A 25,402-nucleotide genomic window follows, 5' to 3' on the forward strand; every position below is an offset into this window, starting at 1 on the left:
AATATTTAATTGCTAAATAATTAACAACTGATAAAATTTGATCACCATCTAAAAACAATGCTCAAGATAAATTGCTAAAAAAACAACCCATTGCAAATCTAATTTTTAGGCATATTTCTGGAATCCATGTTCATCTGCACTGATGCAATTATAATTAAAATTGGCACTGAATGTGTCATCGATCGATCTATCTATCTATACATACATACATACATACACACACACACACACATGTGTATACACATATAAATATGTACATGCACGCAAACATATAAATATATACACATATATAGACGTACATGTACACACATAAACATCCCATATATACTAATACAAAATGTTCATAAATGATTCCCAGTATGCCAGTTCTGCAGGTAGTTACAGTTGCATACAGTGGTTCTGTGTGTTTACACTTGAGCCATACATCTGTGACTAGCAGTGCTATATCACCTGTTAATTAACAATGGTGTCCCTTACTGAGAAAATACAATGTGTTGTTTGGGTAAAGGAAACAAAATAATTGTGAAGAACAAAGTATGGAAGGAATCCATATGATGTCAAGTTAATTAATTTATGAATTACTAAAGGCTTTTTTTCCTCCTTCTGAGCAAATCTGCTTATGATTCCCAATTTCAATTAAAACATTATCACATACTGTCAATACAGCATTCATCTTGAGGAACAGTGCAGAACAATAATATTCTACAAATGCAATCAATACTAGAATACTACAACCATGAAAAAGAAGCATTGTTTAATGGAAAACACTGAAAGTCTGAAATAATTGTTTAATAGCAAAAATATAAGCCGAGACTATAAATATTTAAGAAGTTATTCAAGACTTTCCTGCTTTATGAATATTTTCCTAATTGCTAAAGATCTTTGATACTATGCTCTTTTTTCAGTTAAGGTAAGATTAATTAGTTATGGGCTTTAAATAGTTTATGGTTGCTTACTTTAAATTTTTAAAAATTTTCTAACCTAGTCTTGTAACAAGTACTTCAAACAGACTACTAACCTATGCTGACTCAGTTACCCTCATTTGTAAGTTGCCTTGGTTAAAACATCTGCTGAATGAATAAATTTAAATATAAATTGCAGTGCTCCTTTTTTCACTGCACACTGTACAATACTTTGTGTATACATGTAATATAAAGGAAAAGCATAACAGTTTGCAGCTTAACATAGTTATATTTCTGATGATTTTAAGAATCGAGCAATTATTATAAAGTTTTTGATTAAGTGATAGAAATAAGTATAGTTAAACTTTTAACAATTTTTAAAATTTGTTTGGAGATAGTGATTAAACCAGGGCAGATAAACAAATATTTATGCATTTATTTATTTTTAAGAAGCCTTATGTGTTTAATAGAACCGTTTTCAATTTTTTTAACCATTTCCTGCATTTTCATCAATGGTGCACCAATTATCTTGAACATTTGTAAATCTTCAGGATGTTGCATAATGTAACCACCACTGGCACTGTAGCATTTCTAATAGTCAATAAATCTAAACTATTAAGTGCGAATATAATAAAGTGGCCATTAAGAGGAGGACACCCTAGTGTGTAGTATAGTGGCTCACATGGAAAAAAGGGCAAGTAATTCAGGACAACTGTGACCCCTAACCTTTAGAAATACAGGGCTAGTGGTCAGACTATCAGAATAATAAAGTCCACATGGAACTAAAGACCCCAAGCCTATAATTATACTTATCTAAAATGATTATCCCAAATTGATACAGGCCCAAGTTTTGCTAAAGTAAAACGAAACAACATTTTTCTGCATACCCTATTAATTTTATGACTGCAGAAATGAGCAGCATTTTCTGCTTAACAATATGTGACTCACTAAATGTCGACAAAGCTTTGAACTAACTAACCCATTGAAAGAATCAGTTCTCTACCATTGGCACTAGACCTCTGAATAGGTTATATGCCTGAAGCTGGATACATTGCATTTCTAAGTACTAATTACATTAAAAATTAATGATTCAAGCTCAATATGGACAATAAAAACAAAAATTACTGGCACTTGGTAAAAAGCTACACCATTTATTTCCTTTAAAGCCACTTTTTAAAATAAATATGAAAGAAAAGAATACATGCAACATAAAAAGCTGAACATAATGAAGCTTGAAACATTAGGAAAATGGTATAACAGTTAATGAGAATTCAGTCAGAGAAGAAGCCAAAAGGAAGAAAAAAGGAAGAAATATGCTGTTCAATAATTAATAAGAATTCTAATGTATAACTGGTTAGTTATTCTTGACCTGTTTTTAAAAAATGCATTTCGATAAATATATTAACACATGTAGTAATAAATGTGACATTTGTTTGGGGAGCAGATAATTTAACATGAAACACAAAATATGTTTTATCATTAGTCAGAAAAATAGCAATGGGAGATCAAAGGCAACACAGATCTGCCACTTAATTTATCAGACTACACAGACAAAAGAAGTTTTTCCCCCCACTATCATTTTCAAAAGACCCAGTTTCCTTTCATGACAAATTCAGTTTGCAATTTAATTTACAAATGGAATCCTCAGCAAGCTCCAGAATTTTGCAGTGAAACCAGAAAAACGTCCAGTTTTCCTTCACAGAACAGTGTCTCAGTGGGGCTTCCAAAAATAAAATAAATTAAAAAAAACTATTTTCTACAAAACAAATATTCTGCTTGCAGAACAGGAAAGGTAAGCATAAAAGCAAACACTTTCACTGACCCCCACTGTAAGAGCACCTCTTTATTATATTGACCAATGCTATAAGATCATTAATTAAAAAGGAAAAGCAATGGCAGGTGGCAGAAAAGCAGGAACTGATAATTGGCCCCCTTCTTCTTGCCTCCAGTAACTGAGCTCGTTTCTTCAACGAGACATGCCAGTAGGAAGACAGAAATGCCTACTTTGTAATATAATGATTAAGATGAGATGAAGAGACTGTTATGTTCTTACTATACTAATGCCTAATGAACACCACTGGCCTATAATTAGATCTTGGACATTTACATTATAATGACCGATATGTTCTCTTAAAACTTTTATTGATGTAAATTTAAATATTAAAAAGTTAAGCTTAAGATTTTAACCAAAACTTTATGTAAAATATTTTTCAACCTGAGAACTAATGAGGATAGGGAACTTATTCTAAAGATCGAAAAGCATCTAATCATCCAGACTCGGGGGACTTACAACGTCACTGGGCAGGTTCTGTAGGTCCTCAAATGGTGTTTCCAATGTATTTGTATCAACATTTAAGATGACAACATCTTCCAGGGCTCTGTTTTTAACCCTCTATATAAAAAAGAACAAACAAAATGTAGTATATTATATTGAAATAGGTAAAATCATTCAGAAAATAGAAAATAGTTTTGATTTATAATCAAGCATTCTTTTAAAATTATAACAAAATAGAAAAACAATTTAAAATAATGTTTATTTACAATGTTCCTCTCAAATAATACACTCTACTGAAAGTTCAAAATGTGATACTTAAATAAACCAAATAAAGACAGAGTACAGAAAATTATTTCAGTTTGTGCAAATAAAAAAAGAAATTCCTTGTTTGGGTTTCAAATTAAACCAGCCTCAAAAGATAGGCTAAACCAAGGCATTGCTATTGTTTTCCTTTACTATTATGGGCATTATCTTGTCTGAAAATATTGTTTTAAATAAAAGGTAAGATTACCATATCATTACACCATCACTGATATGGTAATAACATTTGGCAACAAACACACAGTATTTAGAAGAATTGAAATTATATAAAATTACCAGAAATAACATTTAATATGTACAGTATAGAGTGCATATAGCTGACATAGAGCACACATTTATTTTCACTTGGAAATTCAGTTAGATCATTTATTCTCTATAATCAAAAACCTTATTAAATTATGAAAAATGCACAACTGCACTATTCTCAACTGACAAAGATAGGCTGAGCTGTTAATTTTCATATCGGTAAAGAGAAAAGTGGGGTTATAAAACTCAGTTTGTCACAGCAAGTGACGGCCAAAGAGACACCCATGCTGAGTTCATCTCATTATACAAACTCAGATATGCAACTGTCACTAATACTGTTTGTGATAAACACAATGAGTACCTGCATTGTCAAGAGCATCAGCATCATTTATCAGTATGCATGTCTACTGTGCACCACTGCAATTACTGTCTACCATGATACATCGAAATTGAGGGGGTTTCTCTACTAGGCAGGCACACTCAGAAAAAAAAAATCAGTCATTTTCTAAAATAATCAGTACCCTTAGCTGACCTCAAATATTTTGCATACTTAGCTTCATTATAATTTCAAATTCTCCATTAACCAATCTGCATATTGTAAACCACTTTTAAGTACCAGAGAGTGGCTTGCTTCTAACTGAAATTCTTCTGGATATATAGCAGTAGACTAAAACTCCCTGGCACAGCCAGAGAACAGTTAAACGTATTGTAGCTCATCATACATACCCTACGGTTTCTTTAAAATACTCATTTTTAAATGTGCTTATGTATCAGAATAATAAATATAAGTTGAAACTTCACACCACAGACATGTCAATATTGAGTTTAAATGTATAAATGAAAATCTTACCTCAATTAGACTTAAATGGACTCCAATTACATATGGCATAGGTGCACTGTAAAGATAAAATTGAATTAATCAATGTTTGAAATTATTTCAACTATTAACGCTATTAAAGGCTATAAAAACAAAGTGATATAAAGGCACTGTCAGCATAATGACAAAAATATAATTTTTATTTCAATTAAAATATTTATGTACTTAAATACAAAAGGATGCACACTCTGTTAGTTTGAATATATTTCACATTTATCTCACAATCTTAACGTTCTAAATAGTTAAGGAGTTGATCAATTAAATGCATGCTAGCCAATCTGCAACAAATTACAGGGACAGCACAAGGTGATTATTTTTGCCTTTCTGTAGAGACAGGATGCGATTTTGTCAGTAATTACTATATTAGGATTTCGGCTATATGCAGATGTCTGCTAGTCCATTTTACTCAAAGCAGTCCAGTCTGACTGATGGTACATGGGAAGTCAACAGGTAAAGCAGGGCCACAGGGATGAGGTAACCGAGACACAATCACCAGCTAAAGACAAGTGGAGTTATCACACCTGCCCTAAGCTTAAGATGGGCACTTCTACAAGAAAAGAAGCTGATTAAAATCTGAGCACAATGGATAACGGTGGGGAACAGTGGCCATAATTAAACAGGATCACAGTTTTCTTTTTAGCAGGATACATACACTATATATTACTACACAATCACATTTTCACTAGAAATACAGTAAAGTTTCATAAAACACACTATAAGTTTACTTTCTATACTTAAAAATCATTACAGGGACATTCATTCATCCACTCTTTTCTAACCTGATTACAGAGTAGTATTGTGGGGACAGTAAAATCTGCCATGGGGACTATTTCAAACAGGCTATTAAAAATGCATCTTTCTCTTTAATACAGATAGAGCCAACTTAAAGTAAGCAATTTGCCAATACAATGAGAAATAATAGAATAATAATTAGAGCATTGTGAAATGAAACAAAACAAACATACACAGCTCTAATTAAAAGTGAAATATCTTAACTATTTTCAAAACAAAATATGAACAAATTAATATCCAAAAAGGTGTATTTACTGCAAATGAAATCTTCGAAGGTGCTAACAAGACTACCAGGTTCCTGAAGAGTGTACACGTTGTACATTGTATAATACTGCATTTAATAACTACTTCCTTTTCCAAATTTCCACTGATATAAGCTGCTCTAACTTTTTCTTGCAAATGGACTAAATCTTGTAATTTGTCATTTTGCATCTGCTGCTGGACATTTCAATTAAGTTAAGCTGCTAATAAATCACAGAGCTGCCCTTGTTTCAACATCTGCTCTTCAGTACCTCTGCAACACTCGCATTTCTACAGTGGATTATTTTTTTCTTCATCTTTTTCAAATACAATTCTAAATATAACAGGATTTTCCTTTTTGTGCCATAATTATTGTTAACTACGAGTATAATTGCTTTACAAGGAGACAAATAAGATTTTGTGAATGGATTCTTGTTTTTCACATCATTAAATTTAAGACCACCCAGTTAGTGTGTGTATCTGGTTTATTTCTTTGTTGGTTTACACTAGAGGACTCTTATAAAACAAGATAAGACAACTTCACTTTTGTATTTCATTTGCATTCCATTTTGTTTAGAAGCTTTTTCTGAACATATGTTGTAAAGTTAATGACAAAATGCACTTTCATCAAATGTGAGCATTTAATGGTCCATCCATGGCAAAATATCTTAATGTTAATGAGCAAAAATAATGATTTTCAAAGTGCAGGACAAGCACTCATCACAATCTGATTGATATATTTCTAATCACAATTTTCTAATACATACAATTTTTGGAAATACTTTTAAACTACTTACACACAATTTAATGGCAAAAGTCTTGTATTTTTGCAATATTTAACTGCCAATCAGTTTTAATATTTTGGGAATCTTCAGGGCAAACTGGACTTACATTTGCTATAAAGTAATTAGTAATCGGCAGACTCTTGATTAACAATTGTAATGACAGGGATAGTGTGATTAGATAAAGACTCTACAGTTAACCACATATATCTAAAGTACCTGCCACTGATGCAGAATAAAGACTAACATCTGTGGAAGTGCTAGCAAAACCACGGCATCACAATTTGGGTAATTTTGTGTTTCCTTATCAAGTTATTCACAATGACACAGCAGCAGTATATATGTTAACTTTATGATTTTGCTTTTTAAGTAAACAACAAGATGGAAGAAGCAAATGTCACTTACACTGCTGTGTAGGTTTGTTTACTAATATTGAGCTAGCTGACAGAATCTATGAGTAATATGCTTTTCCATAAAATAGTGTATTCTTCCACTAAGCTATTCTAGGCAACAATGTAAATTACCATGAAATAAACTACGCTTACAGTGCATAACAGAAAGCATAAGAACCCTCCAACCTTCTTTCCCAAGCATACCAAGACAATGAGCTGGTACAGATCATTGCATAGCTTGAAGAATTTTATGTAAGTGACTTCCTTTTTATTTTGTCACTGTATCCATTCATCGAATTCATATTTTCTATTCTAATGTGGCAGTGAACAAGCCTCTAACTGCAATTAGGGTCCAACGCAGTATACAGTCATACACAATGATAGCACTGCAACAACTTAGAACCAACAATTAACCTAAGGTGCAAATGTTTAGTCAGATACTATGTGTCATCAGAAACCACTGTGCTGCTTTGGAATTATTATAATAGCCTTGTTTTGATTCAAAGCTCTTAACAGAATTACTCTTCAAAGAAATATACTCAAAAACCAAGTGAAACTTGCTTTGCTCAAAAAAAGAATAGTATGGTGAATGTACATTACAGGTATATGGCTAAAGGTTTGTGGATCACCTGGCCATCACACCTACATGAACTTATTGGACAACCCATTCCAGAACCATGGGCATTAATACAGAGTTGCCCAACAGCCCTTCTGCAGATATTACAGTCTCCACTTTCCTGGGAAATCTTTTCACAAGATTCTGGAGTGTGTCAGTGAGAATTTTTGCCCATTCAGCCAGAAAAACATTTGTGAGGTCTAGTATGGTTGTTAGATGACAATACCTAGCTCACAATCAGTGTAGTAATTCTAACGATATTCAATAGGTTTTAGGCCTGGGCTCTTGTGCACGCCATTAAACTACATCCACACTGAAGTTGACAAACCATGTCTTTGTGGACCTGGCTTTACGCACAGTCAAGCTGGAACGGAATATAGCTTTCCCAAAATGGTCTCATGAATTTGGAAATACACAACAACCTAAAAGGTCTTTGTATGCTGTAGCATTATCAGTACCCATTCACTGGAAACAAGGGGCCCTAGCCCAAAACCCTGAAAAACAGCCCAAAATCATTATTCCTCTTACACCAAACTTTATAGTAGACACTATGCTGTCCAGAAGGTAGTGTTCTCCTGGCATCCGCCAAAGCCATATTCATCCATCAGACTGCCAGATAGTACAGTGTGATTCATCACTCTAGAGAACACATTTCCAATGTTCCAGAATACAATGGCAACATGCTTTACACCGCTATAACTGACGCTTGGCATTGTGCCAGGTGATCTTGGACTTGTGTGCAGCTCCTAGCACATTGTTCTTGTGCTAGTAGCTAAGTTTCCATCCAGTTTTTTGCGACGTTTTGTTATCGACAAACAGAATATACGTAAAAAAAAATGTGCGAAATTTGCTGTCTCCAGCATGTTTCCATCCAACTGGCTTTTTATTGATAAAATGGTGTGCGTGATGACGTCATCCCCCCCAAAACGAACTGTCGCATAAGTTTTGTTGTATCGCGAAAAAAATCTGCCCTTGAGCCGTTTCCATACATAATTTTGTGTATGTCGCATATTATCTACCTTTTGTTTTCCACGTTACACCCCCTCCACTAAACAAAGAAACAAAGAAATGGAGAGATTATTCAGACAGTTTTTTGAAATTTGCCAGCTTACTGTTATTTCAGTTTCACAAATAATTGGAATTGTACATAATATCCGAAGACGACAGCAGAATGAAGCAGTTGCTTGTCTGATAGCCCTAGAGCTCGAAGAAAGTACCCCAGTGCGACGAAACCCACGGGTATGGGAGAGACGACGGAATAAGACCTTCTGGGAGGAGGTGGTGGAGAGACACTTCACAGAAAATCTCTGGCTGCAACATTTTAGAATGACAGGGCCGATGTTTGAGATGTTGTGTGGATTCATCAGTCCTGATGTTGCGCCCATCACAGGTTGCCACTGACCACTGGTTCCAACCCAAAAGCGGATTGCCATCGCCCTTTACAAGCTGGCAACCTGCGCCGAGTATAGAGTAGTTGGAGAAACTTTCGGGGTTAGTAAAACTACCGTCCATCGATGTGTATATGCTGTGTGCACCACTATTAAAGAAAAATTAATGCGGCGTTATATCAGACTTCCGACTGTAGCGGAGGCCAATGAAATTGCATACCTCAATTCCTTGGTGCATCTTGTGCCACAGATTTACGGTGCGCTGGACAGCACGCATGTGCCTATTCTTCCCCCGACGGAAGGCTACCGCGATTACATTAATTGCAAAGGGTGGCCATCTATTGTTCTCCAGGCCCTTGTTGATGACAGGTGCATGATACGAGACATTTGCGTTGGCACTCCTGGAAGTGCCCATGATGCAGCTGTGTTTGCAGCATCGGATCTGTACAGGTGAGCCTACCTTTCAACATCCCTTCTCAGTGCGATAACAACTGAATTAGTACTGTAACCTGCTTCCCTTAAGGTTTTTAATTAAAACTGAAATTTGAATTAATACAAAATAACGATGTTTAATCAAAAAAAAAACTAAAGTTAATATTAATGAGAGAATTTCTCATATATGCTAAAACATCTGCCATTTAATAATAAGAAAAAAATGTTTAGATAATGAAACACACGGTTTATTAAATATTTTGACTGGCACAGTAAATTACCTTTGTGGTTTTTGTATTATTTAGACATCCTGAGAGACACCCCCAGGCTACAGTTGATGTGGAGGGAGTTCAGGTGCCCCTTTTAGTAGCATTAAATGTCCTTAAATGTTGTAGCATTCCTTTGTCGTTTTCCATCAAAAATAGTGGTGATGTCGTTTTCCTCAATTAAATTGAGGAAATAACGAGTCTCTTCATCAGACCATGCGAACCGCTCCGCCATTCTCGTTTTGATTGCACGTGATGAAAATGTGACACATTTGCGTTAAAGCCCTTTTTTCCGAAAAAAAGTGTTTCCAATGTAGTTTTTGCGACATCTGAAGTTTCGATATGGAATTTATGTGCTAAAGTTAAACAGAAAAATATTATGTCGACATGTACAACATTTTATCGATAATTAGCATTTCCATCAGCTATATCGGTAAAAAAATTTGAAGCGCTAAATATTTTTTCGCAAAAACTCCTTGGATGGAAACCTGGTTAGTGTTGCTTACTGAGTGAGTTCAGTAATCTGCTGCGATTGATGCACCAGAGGAGAGATGATTTTTTTGTGCTATGTGCTTCGGAACTCAGCAGCCTCACTCTTCAAGTATGTATGGTTCATACCACTTTGTGACTAAGCTGTTGTTACTCCTCAACACTTCCACTGTAATAGCACTTTCAGGTGATCAGGGCAGATCTAGCAGAGCAGAAGTTTCACATAGTCAGTTGCAGCAAAGGTTAAAGTTGCTGAGCTGTTCATATGACCCATTTTACTGCCAATAAGGACTGAACGGCTATGTACTTAATTTTATGTACGTGTTAACAAAAGATGTGCAGAAACACTTGAATTCAATAATTTGGAGGGGTACCTACAAACGTTTGGCCATTTAGTGTATCAATGCAAACAAGGAAGTCAGATAAGAGGTGGTTATTTCTGTTTAGAAACTATTGTACATAATCCATCACCTTTTGATATGAACTATTATTTCATCATACCCAACAATTTGTGGCATCTTACTAACCATCTTGGTTTCACTTTTACACAAAGACTACCCACTATGTAGTACCCACTATAACTCAGTAATGTAAAAAATAGATACTAAATACTTTGACTAATTTTATTTCTTTAATTCTTTTGTAAATTTAAGAACAACATAAAATACACATTTTAATAAGGAACAATGCCGATAACAATGCAGGTATACAGACAGACAATAACTTTGTATAATTTTAAAGTTTACACCCCCCTAAACCCCCCCACCCCGGGTGGCATTGAAGAGTTGCATAGTGTCAGTGGAGCAGGACGTTGACAGCAGTCTGCCGCTGAAGCTGATCCTCTGTCTGGAGATGACATTGTTTAGTGGATGCAGTGGATTCTCCATGATCGACAGGAGTTTGCTCAGTGCCAGTCGCTCTGCCACAGATGTCAAACTGTCCAGCTCCGTACCTACAATAGAGCCTGCCTTCCTCACCAGTTTGTCCAGGCGTGAGGCGTCCCTATTCTTTATGCTGCTTCCCCAGCACACCACTGCATAGAAGAGGGCGCTCGCCTCAACCGTCTGATAGAACATCTGCAGCATCTTATTGCAGATGTTGAAGGACACCATTCTTCTAAGGAAGTATAGTCGGCTCTGTCCTTTCTTACACAAAGCATCAGTATTGGAAGTCCAGTCCAATTTATCATCCAGCTGCACTCCCAAGTATTTATAGGTTTGCACCCCCTGCACACAGTCACCTCTGATGATCACAGGGTCCATGAGGGGCCTGGTCCTCCTAAAATCCACCACCAGCTCCTTGGTTTTGCTGGTGTTCAGTTGTAGGTAATTTGAGTCGCACCATTTAACAAAGACCTTGATGAGGTTCCTATACTCCTCTTCCTGCCCATTCCTGATGCAGCCCACGATAGCAGTGTCATCAGCGAACTTTTGCACGTGGCAGGACTCCGAGTTGTATTGGAAGTCTGATGTATATAGGCTGAACAGGACCGGAGAAAGTACAGTCCCCTGCGGCACTCCTGTGTTGCTGACCACAATGTCAGACCTGCAGTTCCCGAGACGCACATACTGAGGTCTGTCTGTAATATAGTCCACGATCCATGCCACCAGGTATGAATCTACTCCCATCTCTGTTAGCTTGTCACTAAGGAGCAGAGGTTGGATGGTGTTGAAGTCGCTAGAGAAGTCTAGAAACATAATTCTTACAGCACCACTGCCTCTGTCCAAGTGGGAGAGGGATCGGTGTAGCATGTAGATTAGGCATGTCAAACTCACTACCATTGGTAGGCCGCTTCGACTGCCATACGTGCGTCACTGGGCCACACTGTAACAAATACTATTATAATATTATACAAAGTTACTGTAGCTTTCTTTCCAATACTGAAAACTTTAAAAAATGTAACACTTAAAGTTTAAACAAAAGCTATTTATTTCCATACAGTCTCCATACAACAGTGTAGAATTAGAGTCTTAGCCTCTTAGCTAGGTCCTTATTATATTATATTCATTATATTATATTCATTGCTTATATAGGAGCCTTACAGTGTGAAATTTATTTCTTTTGTCCCGACACTTGGCATCTCTTGTTAGTAACCAGTTCGTCAATATCAGGCTTGAAATCTTGTGCAGCTGCAACTTTTATGAAGGAGGAAAGGTGCTCGACGGTAAGTCTTGAGCGATGTGGGGTTTTGGTAGTTTTCATTAATGAAAACATTTGCTCACAAAGGTAAGTGCTTCCAAACATTGACAGTACTCTCGATGCCAACTTACGGATCTGCACATATGAGGGTGGCAGGTAAGCATACAAGCCTGGCACACCAACTTCATTGTATTTTGCCTTCAGAATAGAAACTGACTGCACTTCAATCAATTCCATTTGGATATTCTCAGGCGCATTCTCAATGTTGTAAGAGAACAGCGCAATGCCCTGTTTGTGTGAACTGAAATCACGAAAATGCTCACTGAATTCATTGCTCAGTAATTCAAGTTGGAAAACAAATTCTCCAAAAATCAAATTTTACTTTACTAAGTTTACTTCAAAGTTTATATTGTAAAATAAGCCGATATGCAAAAAGCCACCTGACCTACAATAATTTTACAAACTCAAAATCACAAAAGTATGTTAATAAACAACTCACCAACTTCTCGCGTCCACTTCAGATCTTCAGCTGTATTCTGCAATAACTGTTTGTTACAATACTAGCACAAAATTACATAAAACTAGAGCAAAAAAACGTGAAAATATGCGGGCTATTACTACTCGTGATGGTCAGTTCTGCCCAGTGGCCAGTCTCAGCAGCCCAGTCAGTAGTGTAGCCTTAGCAGGGGCGGCTCTAGGCGGCCCTGGGCAGAGAAAGAATCGGTGGCCCCTTCACCTGGCAATGTCAATACAGTATCTTATGCACAGAGGATGGCCACATCCGTTGTGGACACTGCATAGCCGCCTCGTGCTCATGACACGCTTCTATATACGTGTGTCCGTAACTTGAAAACCAAGTGGCGGCCCATGATATTCTCATTACGGCAGAACGTTATAATACTACATATAGCTTACTACTCCGACTCTAGCGACATTTGTAAATACAATGTACTAATTAACAAGAAACACAATGTTTTTCGGCCAGATTGCCATCAGCTGTGTCGTTATTTTCTCTTTCTGTTTTATATTCAATATATATTGGCATGGCGGCCCCAGGGATTTGGCGGCACTGTGCAGGTGCACAGTTTGCACATGCCTAAGACCACCCCTGCTGCAGCCTAGCACTTCAGTTGTGACGCTGTGGCTCATTAACTTTGGTCAAGGTTCGTGGCCATACTAGCAGATGACGTTTCCGGTACCGTAATGCAATGGGAAAACGCGCTTTTGTCAGAAGACAGAAGTAAGAAAAGTCAATAAGTAACACCAAAGATGCAGAATGATTCAATCACAAACGATAGTAATCATTTTGTACAAGTTCAGTGCTAACTAGGATCTGTCATGCGGGCCACACAGATTTCTGTTGCTGTTCTGTTGTGTTTGACATTCCTGATGTAGATGATGGTATCATCCGCTCCCACCTTCTCCTGGTATGCGAACTGCAGAGGGTCAAGGGCATGGCGGACCTGTGGCCTTAGGTGGTGAAGCAGCAGCCGCTCCATGGTCTTCATCACATGTGACATCAGAGCAACAGGCCGGAAGTCGTTCAGCTCACAAGGACGTGATATCTTTGGGATGGGGGTGATGCAAGATGTTTTCCAAAGCCTCGGGACTCTCCCCTGTTCCAAGCTCAGGTTGAAGATGCACTGTAGAGGACTCCCCAGCTCCAACGCACAGGCTTTCAGCAGTCGTGGCGATACTGCATTTGGACCCACTGCTTTGCTGGCACAAAGTCTCCTCAGCTCTCTGCTCACCTGCGCTGCTGTAATTGTGGGTTGGGGGAAACTCTCTCCTATGCTGGTATCAGCAGAAGGATGGGTGGAGGGTGCAGTACTCTGAGGTGAGAGTGGGTTAGGGTGGTCAAACCTGTTAAAAAAGTTGTTCATCTGGTTTGTTCTCTCCACATCTCTCGATGGTGGCACCCCGCTTTGAGCTGCAGCCAGTGATGATCTTCATCCCATCCCACACTTCCTTCATGCTGTTGTTCTGTAACTTCTGCTCCAGCTTTCTCCTGTACTGCTCCTTCGCTGTCCTGAGCTGAGCTCATGCTGATCACTGCCTTTAAAAACCCCTTTTCTTCTGGTTCAAAAGGCCCTTGATGTCACTTGTAATCCATGGCTTGTTGTTTAGCATAGCAGCGTACTGTTCTTTTACATTTAAAATATAAAAAAATACAACAGATAAACATTTTTATTTGTGCATAATAATTAATTTACCAGGCATGTAACATAAATTTATGTTTTTATGATAATACTTGTAACTAGATTATATTTAATTAATTTATGGGGGAGTGGGGGTCAGGAACTCAGATTCCAAAACATATGGCACCAAAAGCACATTAGAAATTCAATAAAATTTGTAGGTGAAACTTTATTTAGCCATTGCGTACAAGTAAATAACCATAGTATTAAGGTATAAAATATAATGCAAAAAATACAATAAATAACTAGTAACTTCTTCCTCACAATTAGGGTCCTGTCCAGAACAAAACAACATGCAACAATTATAAGAATTTATTTCCCATTTCTTACATTTTTTTCTCATAAACATATTTGTTGTAACACTTGAATTGGGGACTACGGGTCAAAATACAGTACTGAATTATACAAACAAAGCATATCTGTAGTACTAGGGTGTTGTACCATGTTAGCCATTATGAATGTAGAGAAAAGCCAAGCAAAATGACACCTTTTATTGGCTAACTAGAAAGATTACAATATGCAAGCTTTACATCTTGCATTACATCTTGCCTGAAGAAGGGGCCTGAGTTGCCTCGAAAGCTTGCATATTGTAATCTTTCTAGTTAGCCAATAAAAGGTGTCATTTTCTTGGCTTTTCTCTACAAACAAAGCAGAAAGGAGGGGGAAAACATGTCTAGTTGGGTACCATACATGTAAAGATCACAGTTAAGAATGCAAGCCCAGATTTAAAATAAGGCCCTTACTCATCCTTCATTTGCCCACTGAAGTTTACCTATAAATTCATATATCATGTTTTGTTTTACACATCATCTACCTACATATTCATTAGTTGTGCTGCTTAAAACAACATTATCTTTGTTTCTGATTCTCCTTGCTTAGTGACAAATATTGCTTTTTGTATTTTCCTCCATATGCTTGTTATGTCGCTAATGCTGATATTTGTATTTTCTCGTTTTGAAAATTCATATTGCCTATAGCGTTATCCATCCTTCTATGAAGTCATTGCTTTCTAAGGATTCTGAAATTATAGCTCAATGACAATACTTTTAATGTTAACAGTGAACATGGTGAATTAGACTTGACTACAGACAACATGCAGTGCATCCCTATAGACTGATCACCTCAAAATCAGTTGCCTGCAAATTATTTACCAGTCACTAAAATTACTAATCCTTTTAAATAAACATTAATTTTTCTGTTTGCAGCGGTACTCATTTTTAAGAAAGTGAAAAGATACCAGTAACAGATGAGCAAGTTAAGTATACAATTAAAATTTTAATAAATTCTTATTTATCCCGCAAACAGTATGAATTAGGATAAACACAATGAAAGAATACCGCTGTTTATATTGTAGAGTTTTACATAATCCACTGAATAGCAATTAACTTTACAACAAAATTAATGAATAGCTTATATTTAAATTAATGAAGCTACTTATTAAAAATGCAATTATTAAACTGGTCAAATTTGCTAAAAAGATGTAAACAGTAGGCCTACATGCTGATTCTTCTCCAAAGGGGTCAGGATGACCCAGTGAAATCCTCAAAGGATCTTTAGGGGGCTGCCTGGAGCACCAACTTTATCAAGGCAGTCTATGGTTGCTGATCCAAAATGTAAAAATTCAGTCCTCAATTGATAGTGAATGGGCCACTATAAAAGGTGTGGAGTGAGTAAAGGGATAAATTGTATGAAGCAACTCACTTATAAGGACACAGACTCAAATTATCTTCTCTGCTACCAATGGCATCCAAGTCAGGCAGCAGAATGTTATGGTAATTTAGAAAAATGATAAGAATACTCTTTTTCTGTCATTTACTCTGGAACTATAATGTGAAAATGTACTGAATTACTAACAACTTATTATCCACATGCTGCATATTTTTTAAACATTTTAAAATAAACAGTCCATGTTGATTAAGACAGGATGAAATATAACATGCAGAGGCTGAAAAGTAAAACTGAATATTTTATCATGAAAATGAGACACAAGGATTATTGCAATAATGCCAAATTATTATAATTTTTAAATACCCTTTAATTGGATGTTTATTTTGCATGGACTTACCAAACCCCTAATTGCAACTACGATATTAGAGATTTCCCTTAGAAGGGACACCTGTTTCCTCTAAAAAGTCATTAAAATAATAATTTTGTTATCAAGTAAATAGGTTCACCATTACATACTTTTCAAAAAGTATACAATAAAATGTTTTCTTGTATTTCTTGCATTATATATACAAACATCTAAATTTAATCTAAAATCAAAGTATCTTAAGTATTACCAAGATACCAAAATCTGAAGTGTCCAACACCTTCTTATCCCAACATTAAGCTGTGATTTTGAAATAAAATATTGTAGGGCATTTGTGCACAAAGAACACAAAATCATCACCCTTAAAATCTACTGGAGTTATTTTCTACAAAATCAAACAGGCCTCTAGCATTTTACAGTGCCAATCACCATGAAAAGTTTTATTTGGACTGAAGTTTTCGTTTTTTTGAGTGTTCATGTCCTCTGTCACACACAACTGCATACACAAAGTCGTTCATTCAGAAGTGGATGCCTAAATTTGTACAAAAATTGAAGTCAGAATTTTGACCCAGTAATTATTTGTATATACTGCATATATACATATATCTGTTAAGACAAATTTACTGAAACAATTTTGTTCATAAACAGCACGCTCCAAATAGGGTTTGGATGTGCCTAAGATCTGACCTTTATATTAGATATGTTCTTGTGAAATCAACTGTCATTTTGGTATTGGGCCTGTCAAACAATAACAGACATTATAATATTGAAATTTTAATATAATGTTCGAATCTGCAAAATATATAAATTTGGCTCTTCTGAGTAAGCAATAACTATCATCATCTTTAAAGTCAGGCTTCTTCATGGACTTTCAAAGAGAAGCTAGGCCACTGAATCAGAGAAAATGCCTGCCATGACAACAGTTGTTTCTTTTCCTTTGTATGCAATTAGTAGGTGAAAGGGGCGGTGCGTTGTTCATGTTTACAGGCCACGACACCACCTACTAAATATTCTCACCGGCAGAGGTGTCTTGTTTTTAGTAAAACTGTTTCCAACTTATTTCAAATAACGACTAACAATATTAAACAGTACTTTGACTTAATTTTCTTCCAGTACTTTTATGATGAATTGTACATTGCTATTGCTAATGATGCTTGCTTTGAAAATATATGTACATCCCACTGTTAAGCTGCAGTAAAGTTGATTTTGTGTTTTGTTTTCAAATCAGTGTGCTGGTATAATGATTTTTGATATTTCATGCTCATGCTAAGTTGTCTATATTATTGACTTGTTGTAAAACCTTTTAGTGAAGAAAGATGCTATCGATGTAACCATACACAAATGGAGGCAACGCAAAAATAAAAAAATAGTATACACAAATTTTAGCTGGAAAGATGCCAAAGATAGTGGCAGACATCTGCCATTCAGAGTGATCAGAAAAAAAAACTGTCAAGAGGTCTGGTCTGCTCTGGACAGTGGATAGATGGACAGATACTATATGTGAGTACAATATAAGATATCTATGTACACATAAAGTCATACAAAGGCACACAGTCAACTAACTCAGCTCTTTATAAAAACAAGTTTATTAAATGATTTTTAATAAAACTAACAATAATATGTTCTTATAACACTGTAAACTCAAAAACATACAGGGTATGTAAAGATGCTTCACTGATACAAAGGAAATTAAACTACAAGCTGGTGCTACCCATCTAAGACGGGTTGAAATCTAAGTGGTCACCACAGCATTAACATTTGCAGTGCACCATCTATACCAAGATGTAGTAATAAAATGTAGTAATACAATGCATTATTACACATTTGTGATGTGCCATCTGTCAGAATAAGAAATGCAATCACTATGTCTCTGTTGCATGCCATTTGGTATGGGATTCATAAAAGCACTGTTAATGTTTGTGATGTCCCACTTGTAGGAATGACAAATGAGATGCATTTTGTTACTACAAGGGTTTGTGATGTGTCATATGCTAGAATGACAGAGATACTGCAATGAGATGGACACACAGATACACAGACACTTATACTTTTATTAAGGTAGATTATAATGGAATAAATGTATAACTACAAATAATCTTATTTTAAAGGATATCATTTTAATTTATTAAGTTAGAAACTTATGCTTGTGAATCTTTAAGCCACTTAATACACTATGACAAATAATGTGTACTTAACTATCACATATGATGTAATGTGTAATACAAATGTGTAGTGTAAGTATAAGGAACAGTTTAGTTGTAATAACTACAATCTTAATATACCAATTGTTTATATACTGTAGCTGTCTAGGATCTAGAATACAAAAACAAATAAAAGTCAGCAGCACTGTATTATATATTCACATAGTAAACGACTAAAAAAAAAATTGTATAACTAAATAAAAACAAATCAAACAGGATACAGAAAAATATAAACTTTAGGGATTATTCATAACTTTTACTTTGTAAACTGTTATTCCAGTAAAAACCCCAGGATAATTTACCTCAGCTGAGAATAAGATGTTAATGTTTGTTTTGAATATTATACACATTGACAAAGGTGCACAGTTTTTATTTGTTAATTTATCTATCTTTCTTTGCACTAAAATGCTTCAGGGCCACCTAAAGACCTTCAGCTCTGCAAAAAGACAAATCCATGAAGAAATGGAAGCCACATTTTTTTGGAAGGAGCAAAACTCCATAACACCTTCTCAACATTGATTGGTTCCTCTGGGCACAGAACTGCTGCTGTACAGCATAAACATAATATGACTGTATTTTGTGCCTGTGGCACTATAGTAGATGCCCTACACTTTTATTCTTCTACATAAAGTTTTAAACTTTTTCAAATTATTATTGCTAATTTATATAAGAACATGTTAACATTATTAAGTTCACCAATAAAAATGGAACAACTTTTTCAGATAACAGCCTATATTTGGAAGCAGCACTCCTGACTACTTATAGACGTTTTCAAGTTACTGTAGCATAGTGAATTAAAAAAAGACAAACATTACCAGCAGTAGTCCAAAAGGTGTGGTGGGAGCACTGGGATGTATATATGTTGCCAAAACATTGGACACAGCATTGAAGTAGAACCGTGGACACATGCAGTTAACTTGAAAACAATTGGAAAAATGGCACATTAGAATTGTGGTAAGTCACAAATGTACAATGCACACATAAAATTGAAGACCTATGTTGAAATATACCTGCTTACTTTAAAATTAAAACTACATAATCATCTTAGAAATTAGGTCACAAACTCTGGAAGACAATACTGACTATTAAAACCTGATAAAAAAAAAAACTGCATAGTTCAGATTGTGCTAGAGACAGGAGAATTTATATTTCAAGTGAATGTATTCATTAGAAATGAGAAAACAAAAGCAACAAAGTCTGGCAGTTGCTTAACACTGTGCAATTATTAACATGTTAATATATTTCTCTTTTCACATTATAAAGTGCACATTTGAAAAATGAAACACCTGAACATATTAAAAATGTAGTATTTCACAGATAATCAGGAATCAATATATATGATCTTATTTTGTGTATCAAAACTGCAAAAAGTATGTTAAAAGAAATATTAGTTAATTTTTTTTAGGAGAGGGAAAAATGTGAAAAAGTGTTTTAAAGTGTAAGAGATTATAATGACCTGTGCTGCAGTTTGCACATCTTCTAGATTAAAATAACATGATTAAATATGGAAAAAGAACAGAGGTCTGAAGGCTCCTTGGGGATATCATTAGGGCAAATTGCCAAGGAATGAAACATGAGCTGGCCAACAGAGACTCTAAGCTGAAATATTACCAAGGGACAAGTATGTTCGACAGTTGGAGTTTCAGTGATGTGTGAACCGCAGCTCCAACTATCAGGAGACCCTGCTCACTGACACACAGAATGTCACAATTGACCAGCAAACTGCCCATGCTTAACGGCTGTAACACAGCAAGAAAAAAATAAATCTTTTTACCACAAGTTTGCATGTCTCAGCCACATAGCTGCTTTGTTAAGGTTTATTTAGCTGTATCACAATGCACAAAACAATATACTTGCACAGTAGTCATTGTACAATTCACATTCATGAGATTTTTTTTTATTGCTATTAGCATCTTTAAACAAAATATTGTACATTTTTCTAAAGAGACATCTGTTTTATGAGCGATATGTTGTGTGACGATTTACTTCACAGGGCTTTAACACCAGGATTATTAAACTCTATTTCTGGAAAGACAGCAATAACATATGGATGCTGCTTAACTAAAATAGATTTTTGACACACATATAAACACCCTTGCTTTAAAAAAAAAATCTGAGAAGCTGACAATGTTCTCTTCCAACTAATTTTTTATCATGTACCAAAAAAAAGCTCTCTCAACTCTAGGGTGAAAGAAACTGCAAGACATGCCTTGATAATTTCAAAGAATTTCAAAATGAGATAGAAAACAGACAGCAAAAAAAAAAACATTCTAAAAATATGAAACCATAATAAAGTGACCAGAATAAAAAATTCAACAGAAATGCACACAGACAAAACAATAGAAAGTTAGCCGTGAGAAGTGGGCAGAATGCTCTACCCCCTAGAGGCTTTAATGACTGACATGGATGTGATCAGAGAAGCATGTGCTGAGGTGTTACTCCCACCGTATTCCTTCTGAGCTGAACTAATTTTAATTCAGCAGCTTCATGCAAATTCCACTGGTTTCAAGATTTGTTGGAGAAAGTCAAGAGCCTAAAGAATACTATAAGCCCTAGATGAATGTCACACAACTACAGAATTTCTTTATCAGTACTTAAGATGTTATTTAATGGTGCTTTGTTTTCAATAAGTTTTAATCTCATTGCAGCTAAAAGGCAGGGTATTAAAAATAAAATTGTACTATGAAAATTGTGCACAATTACAGCAGAAAATGCTTCAGTTTGGATTTTTATTTGGCACTCACTTAATTACAGTGTATATGCTGCAGCACTTGACACCTGTCATGAGCGTTCCACATGCACAGTACATGCCAACCAATCACAATTGCCTATCTTGATTGCGCAGCTCTGGAAAAACAACATGTCAGCTACGAATAAAGAGTGATATAGGAAAATAAAAACGGAGAAGGGATAAAAGCATAGAAAAGGGAAATATTTTACCAATACAAAATAAAAATAAAACATTTTGTAACAGTAATACTTCTATATTTTGTACTGGTAATACTGGCTAATTTGGGCAGTGTTAAAACTTGCCACAATGATAAGTTACCATCTGTGATAATCCAACATATGTCTTTAAATATTTAAATCAACACAAAGGAAAAGTGTATGATATTTGATTTAAAACAGCACAGACCTAGGCCATATTTAAAAAGTGCCCATCTCAGGTGTTTGTGAGTACTAAGCTCTTCAAGGCACAAGAAATAATTACTACTGCCATTACTCTCTACATCGCTGAAACTGCCATAGTATCTTGGCATTTTAAGCCGATACTAATATTTTGATTAATTTTGTAGGGCAGAAAAACTGTTTCCTAGACATGTCACATAACTTGCCAATGCTGCCTTTCTAACCTCCCGGCCCATTAATGATACACAACTCCTTCAGTAGAGACCTAGTACACTCACATATGGACAAAAAATGTTGACTACTATGGAACAAGCACAGGATTCTAAAGAGGTGTGGGAGTTCAACAAAAAAAAAATCTCTGAAGGTCTAAGGTGAGTTTTATTTATTTATTTATTTTTTAAATACATTTTATTTCATTATTTTCTTTCCAGTTAACACCATGGGGGCAAAAAAAAAATCAGTTATCTACATTTAATTACTTACTTATAAACCCTGTTGAAGTAAAGATTAGTGGAATAACAGTAGTATTAAAGCAGTTGATAAAAAATATTTCAAAGACTGAATAAAATTAAGGCAAAATGATTTCTGCATGTATATTGAGGATTTTGATATTTTTAGAATTAGAGTTAATCCGACTGAACTTAAAACTTATTTCCTGCAATATCAGAATTGATATACAATCACCTTTACAATTGTTATATCCTTTGTGCATCAATTTAATCTGAATATGAATCTTTGACAAAAACACACAGTCCTAAGTGTGGTGCACAACATGGTGGATTAAACCTGATTCTCTTACTATGAACATTGAAGTAGCTTCTCAGTAAGACCCAATGTCATTATAAACCATATCTAATATGGAAAATGGCAAAGTCATTTGTAATTTTACAAGAACAAAGGCAGTCTTCCCAGTTTTCCTTGTTGCTAAATACAGTAGTGCTATAAATGCACCAGCATAAGTAATAAGACAATATGAAACTCACTCAACAGTGAGGTACTATATAACAAAACCTCAGGAATATCCTGTTCTAAATCACATAAAATGCCAAAACAGTGCACTGATTGTTCTTGTGCAGGCTTGATTATTTATGTTTGAAAAGATATTTAAAGTCAAATTTAATTCATTAAACAAACCTTCACCACAAGAGTCATTTTGTTGGCATTGCTTAATTCAACAGCACTATAAAGATTTAATAAATCCTTATGACTCAACTGCTATATACATTTACTCTAATTTCAGAGAAAAAAAAATGTGATCACTAACTTTATTTCCTTATTTTACTTAAAGTTAAATTGCACCCAGTAAAGTCAGAAACTCCACCAAAAGTAATCTCTTTCAAAGTTTGCTTCCTAGGTATAATGCAAACACAGTCACTAAGCTAATGGTTTAACCTCCCCAAGAGAGAGCTGCTAAGTGAGACAAAAAAAACACAGAAATGTTGCATTGTTCTTCACATTCAGGATAAACACTTCACATTCATTATAATAAACAATGGCACTTTTTTGTCGACTTCTGAATGAATATGTCACCTGACTGGAAACTGAAACTGTGATTAAATTCTATGTCTTCACAATAGTATTTACGTTTCAATATAATGTATATGTTACCCTGGGAAGATTCTTAGCAAAGCCTTGTTCAGAACAAAAATCAGATGTCATTAAAAAGACTGATAGAACATTATAAGTAGGAACTAAAGAAAATACAAGTCTTGACTACAAAATATAAAATGTAATATACAGTACATCTAAAGTTTTAGGATTTGCTTTTTAAAATATTAGATTCTTAGAAAATAAACCTAATGAATCAGTTGAAGTACTGCTTTTATTTTATAAAGTTTCAAAACAACATAAACATCAAATATACTATACATCCATAGAAGTATCACACAGTATTTACATTGTCCTGAAAAGGCACACAATTCCTTAATTTTATAACATGAGGGAAAGACATAAAAACGACGTGGCTACAGTACACCAAACGGCAATTATTTTAACATTCTCAAGGTAAGACCAATTTAATTGATTTATTTCAATGTTTAAAAGGGAATTTGGATCTTGCATAAGACAAAGATAAATACCCCAAAAACATTGGTAACTTCACTCCTCTGTTATGATGAGATAAGGACTCAAATAGTAGAACAAATCTAATACATTCTGTCAAAGCAAATGAAAAAAAACAACAGAGTAGCATTTTTATAACGTTTATAAAATTCCAGTGTAAAACATAAATCAACTCTCTCACCTACCAAAAATACCATGAGTATTTCAAAATATGCTCTAAATTTATATGGCTGTGCATGAAGTATGTCTTTGCCAGAGAATGATAAAATACTTTGCTAAAAGTAAATAATTAATAAAGCAATCCAAGGACTAAGGAGCTTTTTGCTGAACTACTTCACATAGAACATCATTTTATGCTATCAACAGAGTAATGGCAACTGACAACAAATATATTTACCAAAATCTGCTTTTCTATCAATGATAAAAATGATTGGGTTAAGTGTTAAATAGTATTACTACTGCAAATAAGAAGTATATAAAATATTTATCAGCTTAACACCAAAATAGTAAAACAGAGGGTAGATAACAAAAAAATAACATCAACAAAAATATTAACTTACATGATAAAGGTATTATGGATTATTAAAATATTTATAACCAACTTTGCTAAAAACATGTTATACCATTCTAGAAATTAAAAAATGAATGAAATGTACAAGGAAAAACTCACATAGAAACATTCTATTAAATCAATGAAATTAGGTCTTACAGAAAATACTAAAAACTAAACATTTAAGTTTTCAGAAAATGCACGTAAATGTGCACAAATAAGATTTTATATGTATCTGTTGTTATGCAAATGTGAAACAGCACATTTCATTAAATGTAGACACAGAAACAAATGCTTTGACACATATGACACTATCGTCATTTTGTGTGTGTGTGTGTATAAATATATATACACACAGACACACACAAACATATATATAGAAAATACACACATCTAGAGACATAAATATTCAGATTACTGTTCTTCCCACTATTTCTGTTGAGAATTGCCAGGTGTAAATTTAAGATCTGCGCAGGTGGACTGGTTTTATGACAACGGCAGCTTGACAAAGAAGCTGAAGAACACCCACTTACTGCAGGTTGATAGGAAGGCAAGCAAAATGGTGCAGAGCTGAAACAAATACCTTTTAAATCAGTAGTGGTATTTGGTAAATTACTGCAGACACTACGCTTCAAAACTCAACATCTAAACCAAAGCAACCTCTCTGGCTACCACTGCAGGCCATGAAGGATCTGATCTTGTTAGCATAACACTGACAGGATGATGAGAAGGCTCCTGTCAGACACAGGCCAGTCGGGGTCTCACAAACGAAATGTACAGCCCCAGTTGACTAGTTAGAGAAAGTCTGGTGCGGTACAATTATACAAGCATATGACAAGCCAGCATGCTTGGTTGACTTGAGAGCCAATGACATAGCTTTAAACAGTGGTACTTCTTACCTCTGGTCACAAAACAGCAATAAGTCAACTGATGCATTGTTGTAAAATCATGATTTATTCCTTTGCTTTGAATGCATGCGAGTACAGAGTGATGTTCTGGTAGAGCGGCACAGCAGGTTCACTGGGGGCCTAAACATTCAGGGTCTGCCTGCAGCATGCATAATATATTCTCATA

General features: G+C 35.1%; 1 protein-coding gene across 2 annotated transcripts in view; it reads right to left on the minus strand.

Annotated features, from left to right (window-relative positions):
- Positions 1-25,402, minus strand: part of dennd1b (DENN/MADD domain containing 1B) — a 385,932-nt gene that overhangs the window by 113,095 nt on the left and 247,435 nt on the right. For both annotated transcript variants that reach the window (XM_028811040.2, XM_028811041.2), the window contains 3 exons: positions 19,404-19,504; positions 4,595-4,640; positions 3,193-3,294 (listed from right to left, as the gene is read on the minus strand). In XM_028811040.2, the coding sequence (XP_028666873.1) occupies positions 3,193-3,294; positions 4,595-4,640; positions 19,404-19,504 (249 nt within the window). The remainder of the gene's footprint in view (positions 1-3,192; positions 3,295-4,594; positions 4,641-19,403; positions 19,505-25,402) is intronic.

This window comes from Erpetoichthys calabaricus, chromosome 10, assembly GCF_900747795.2.
Source record: "Erpetoichthys calabaricus chromosome 10, fErpCal1.3, whole genome shotgun sequence".
Taxonomy (NCBI): Eukaryota; Metazoa; Chordata; class Cladistia; order Polypteriformes; family Polypteridae; genus Erpetoichthys; species Erpetoichthys calabaricus.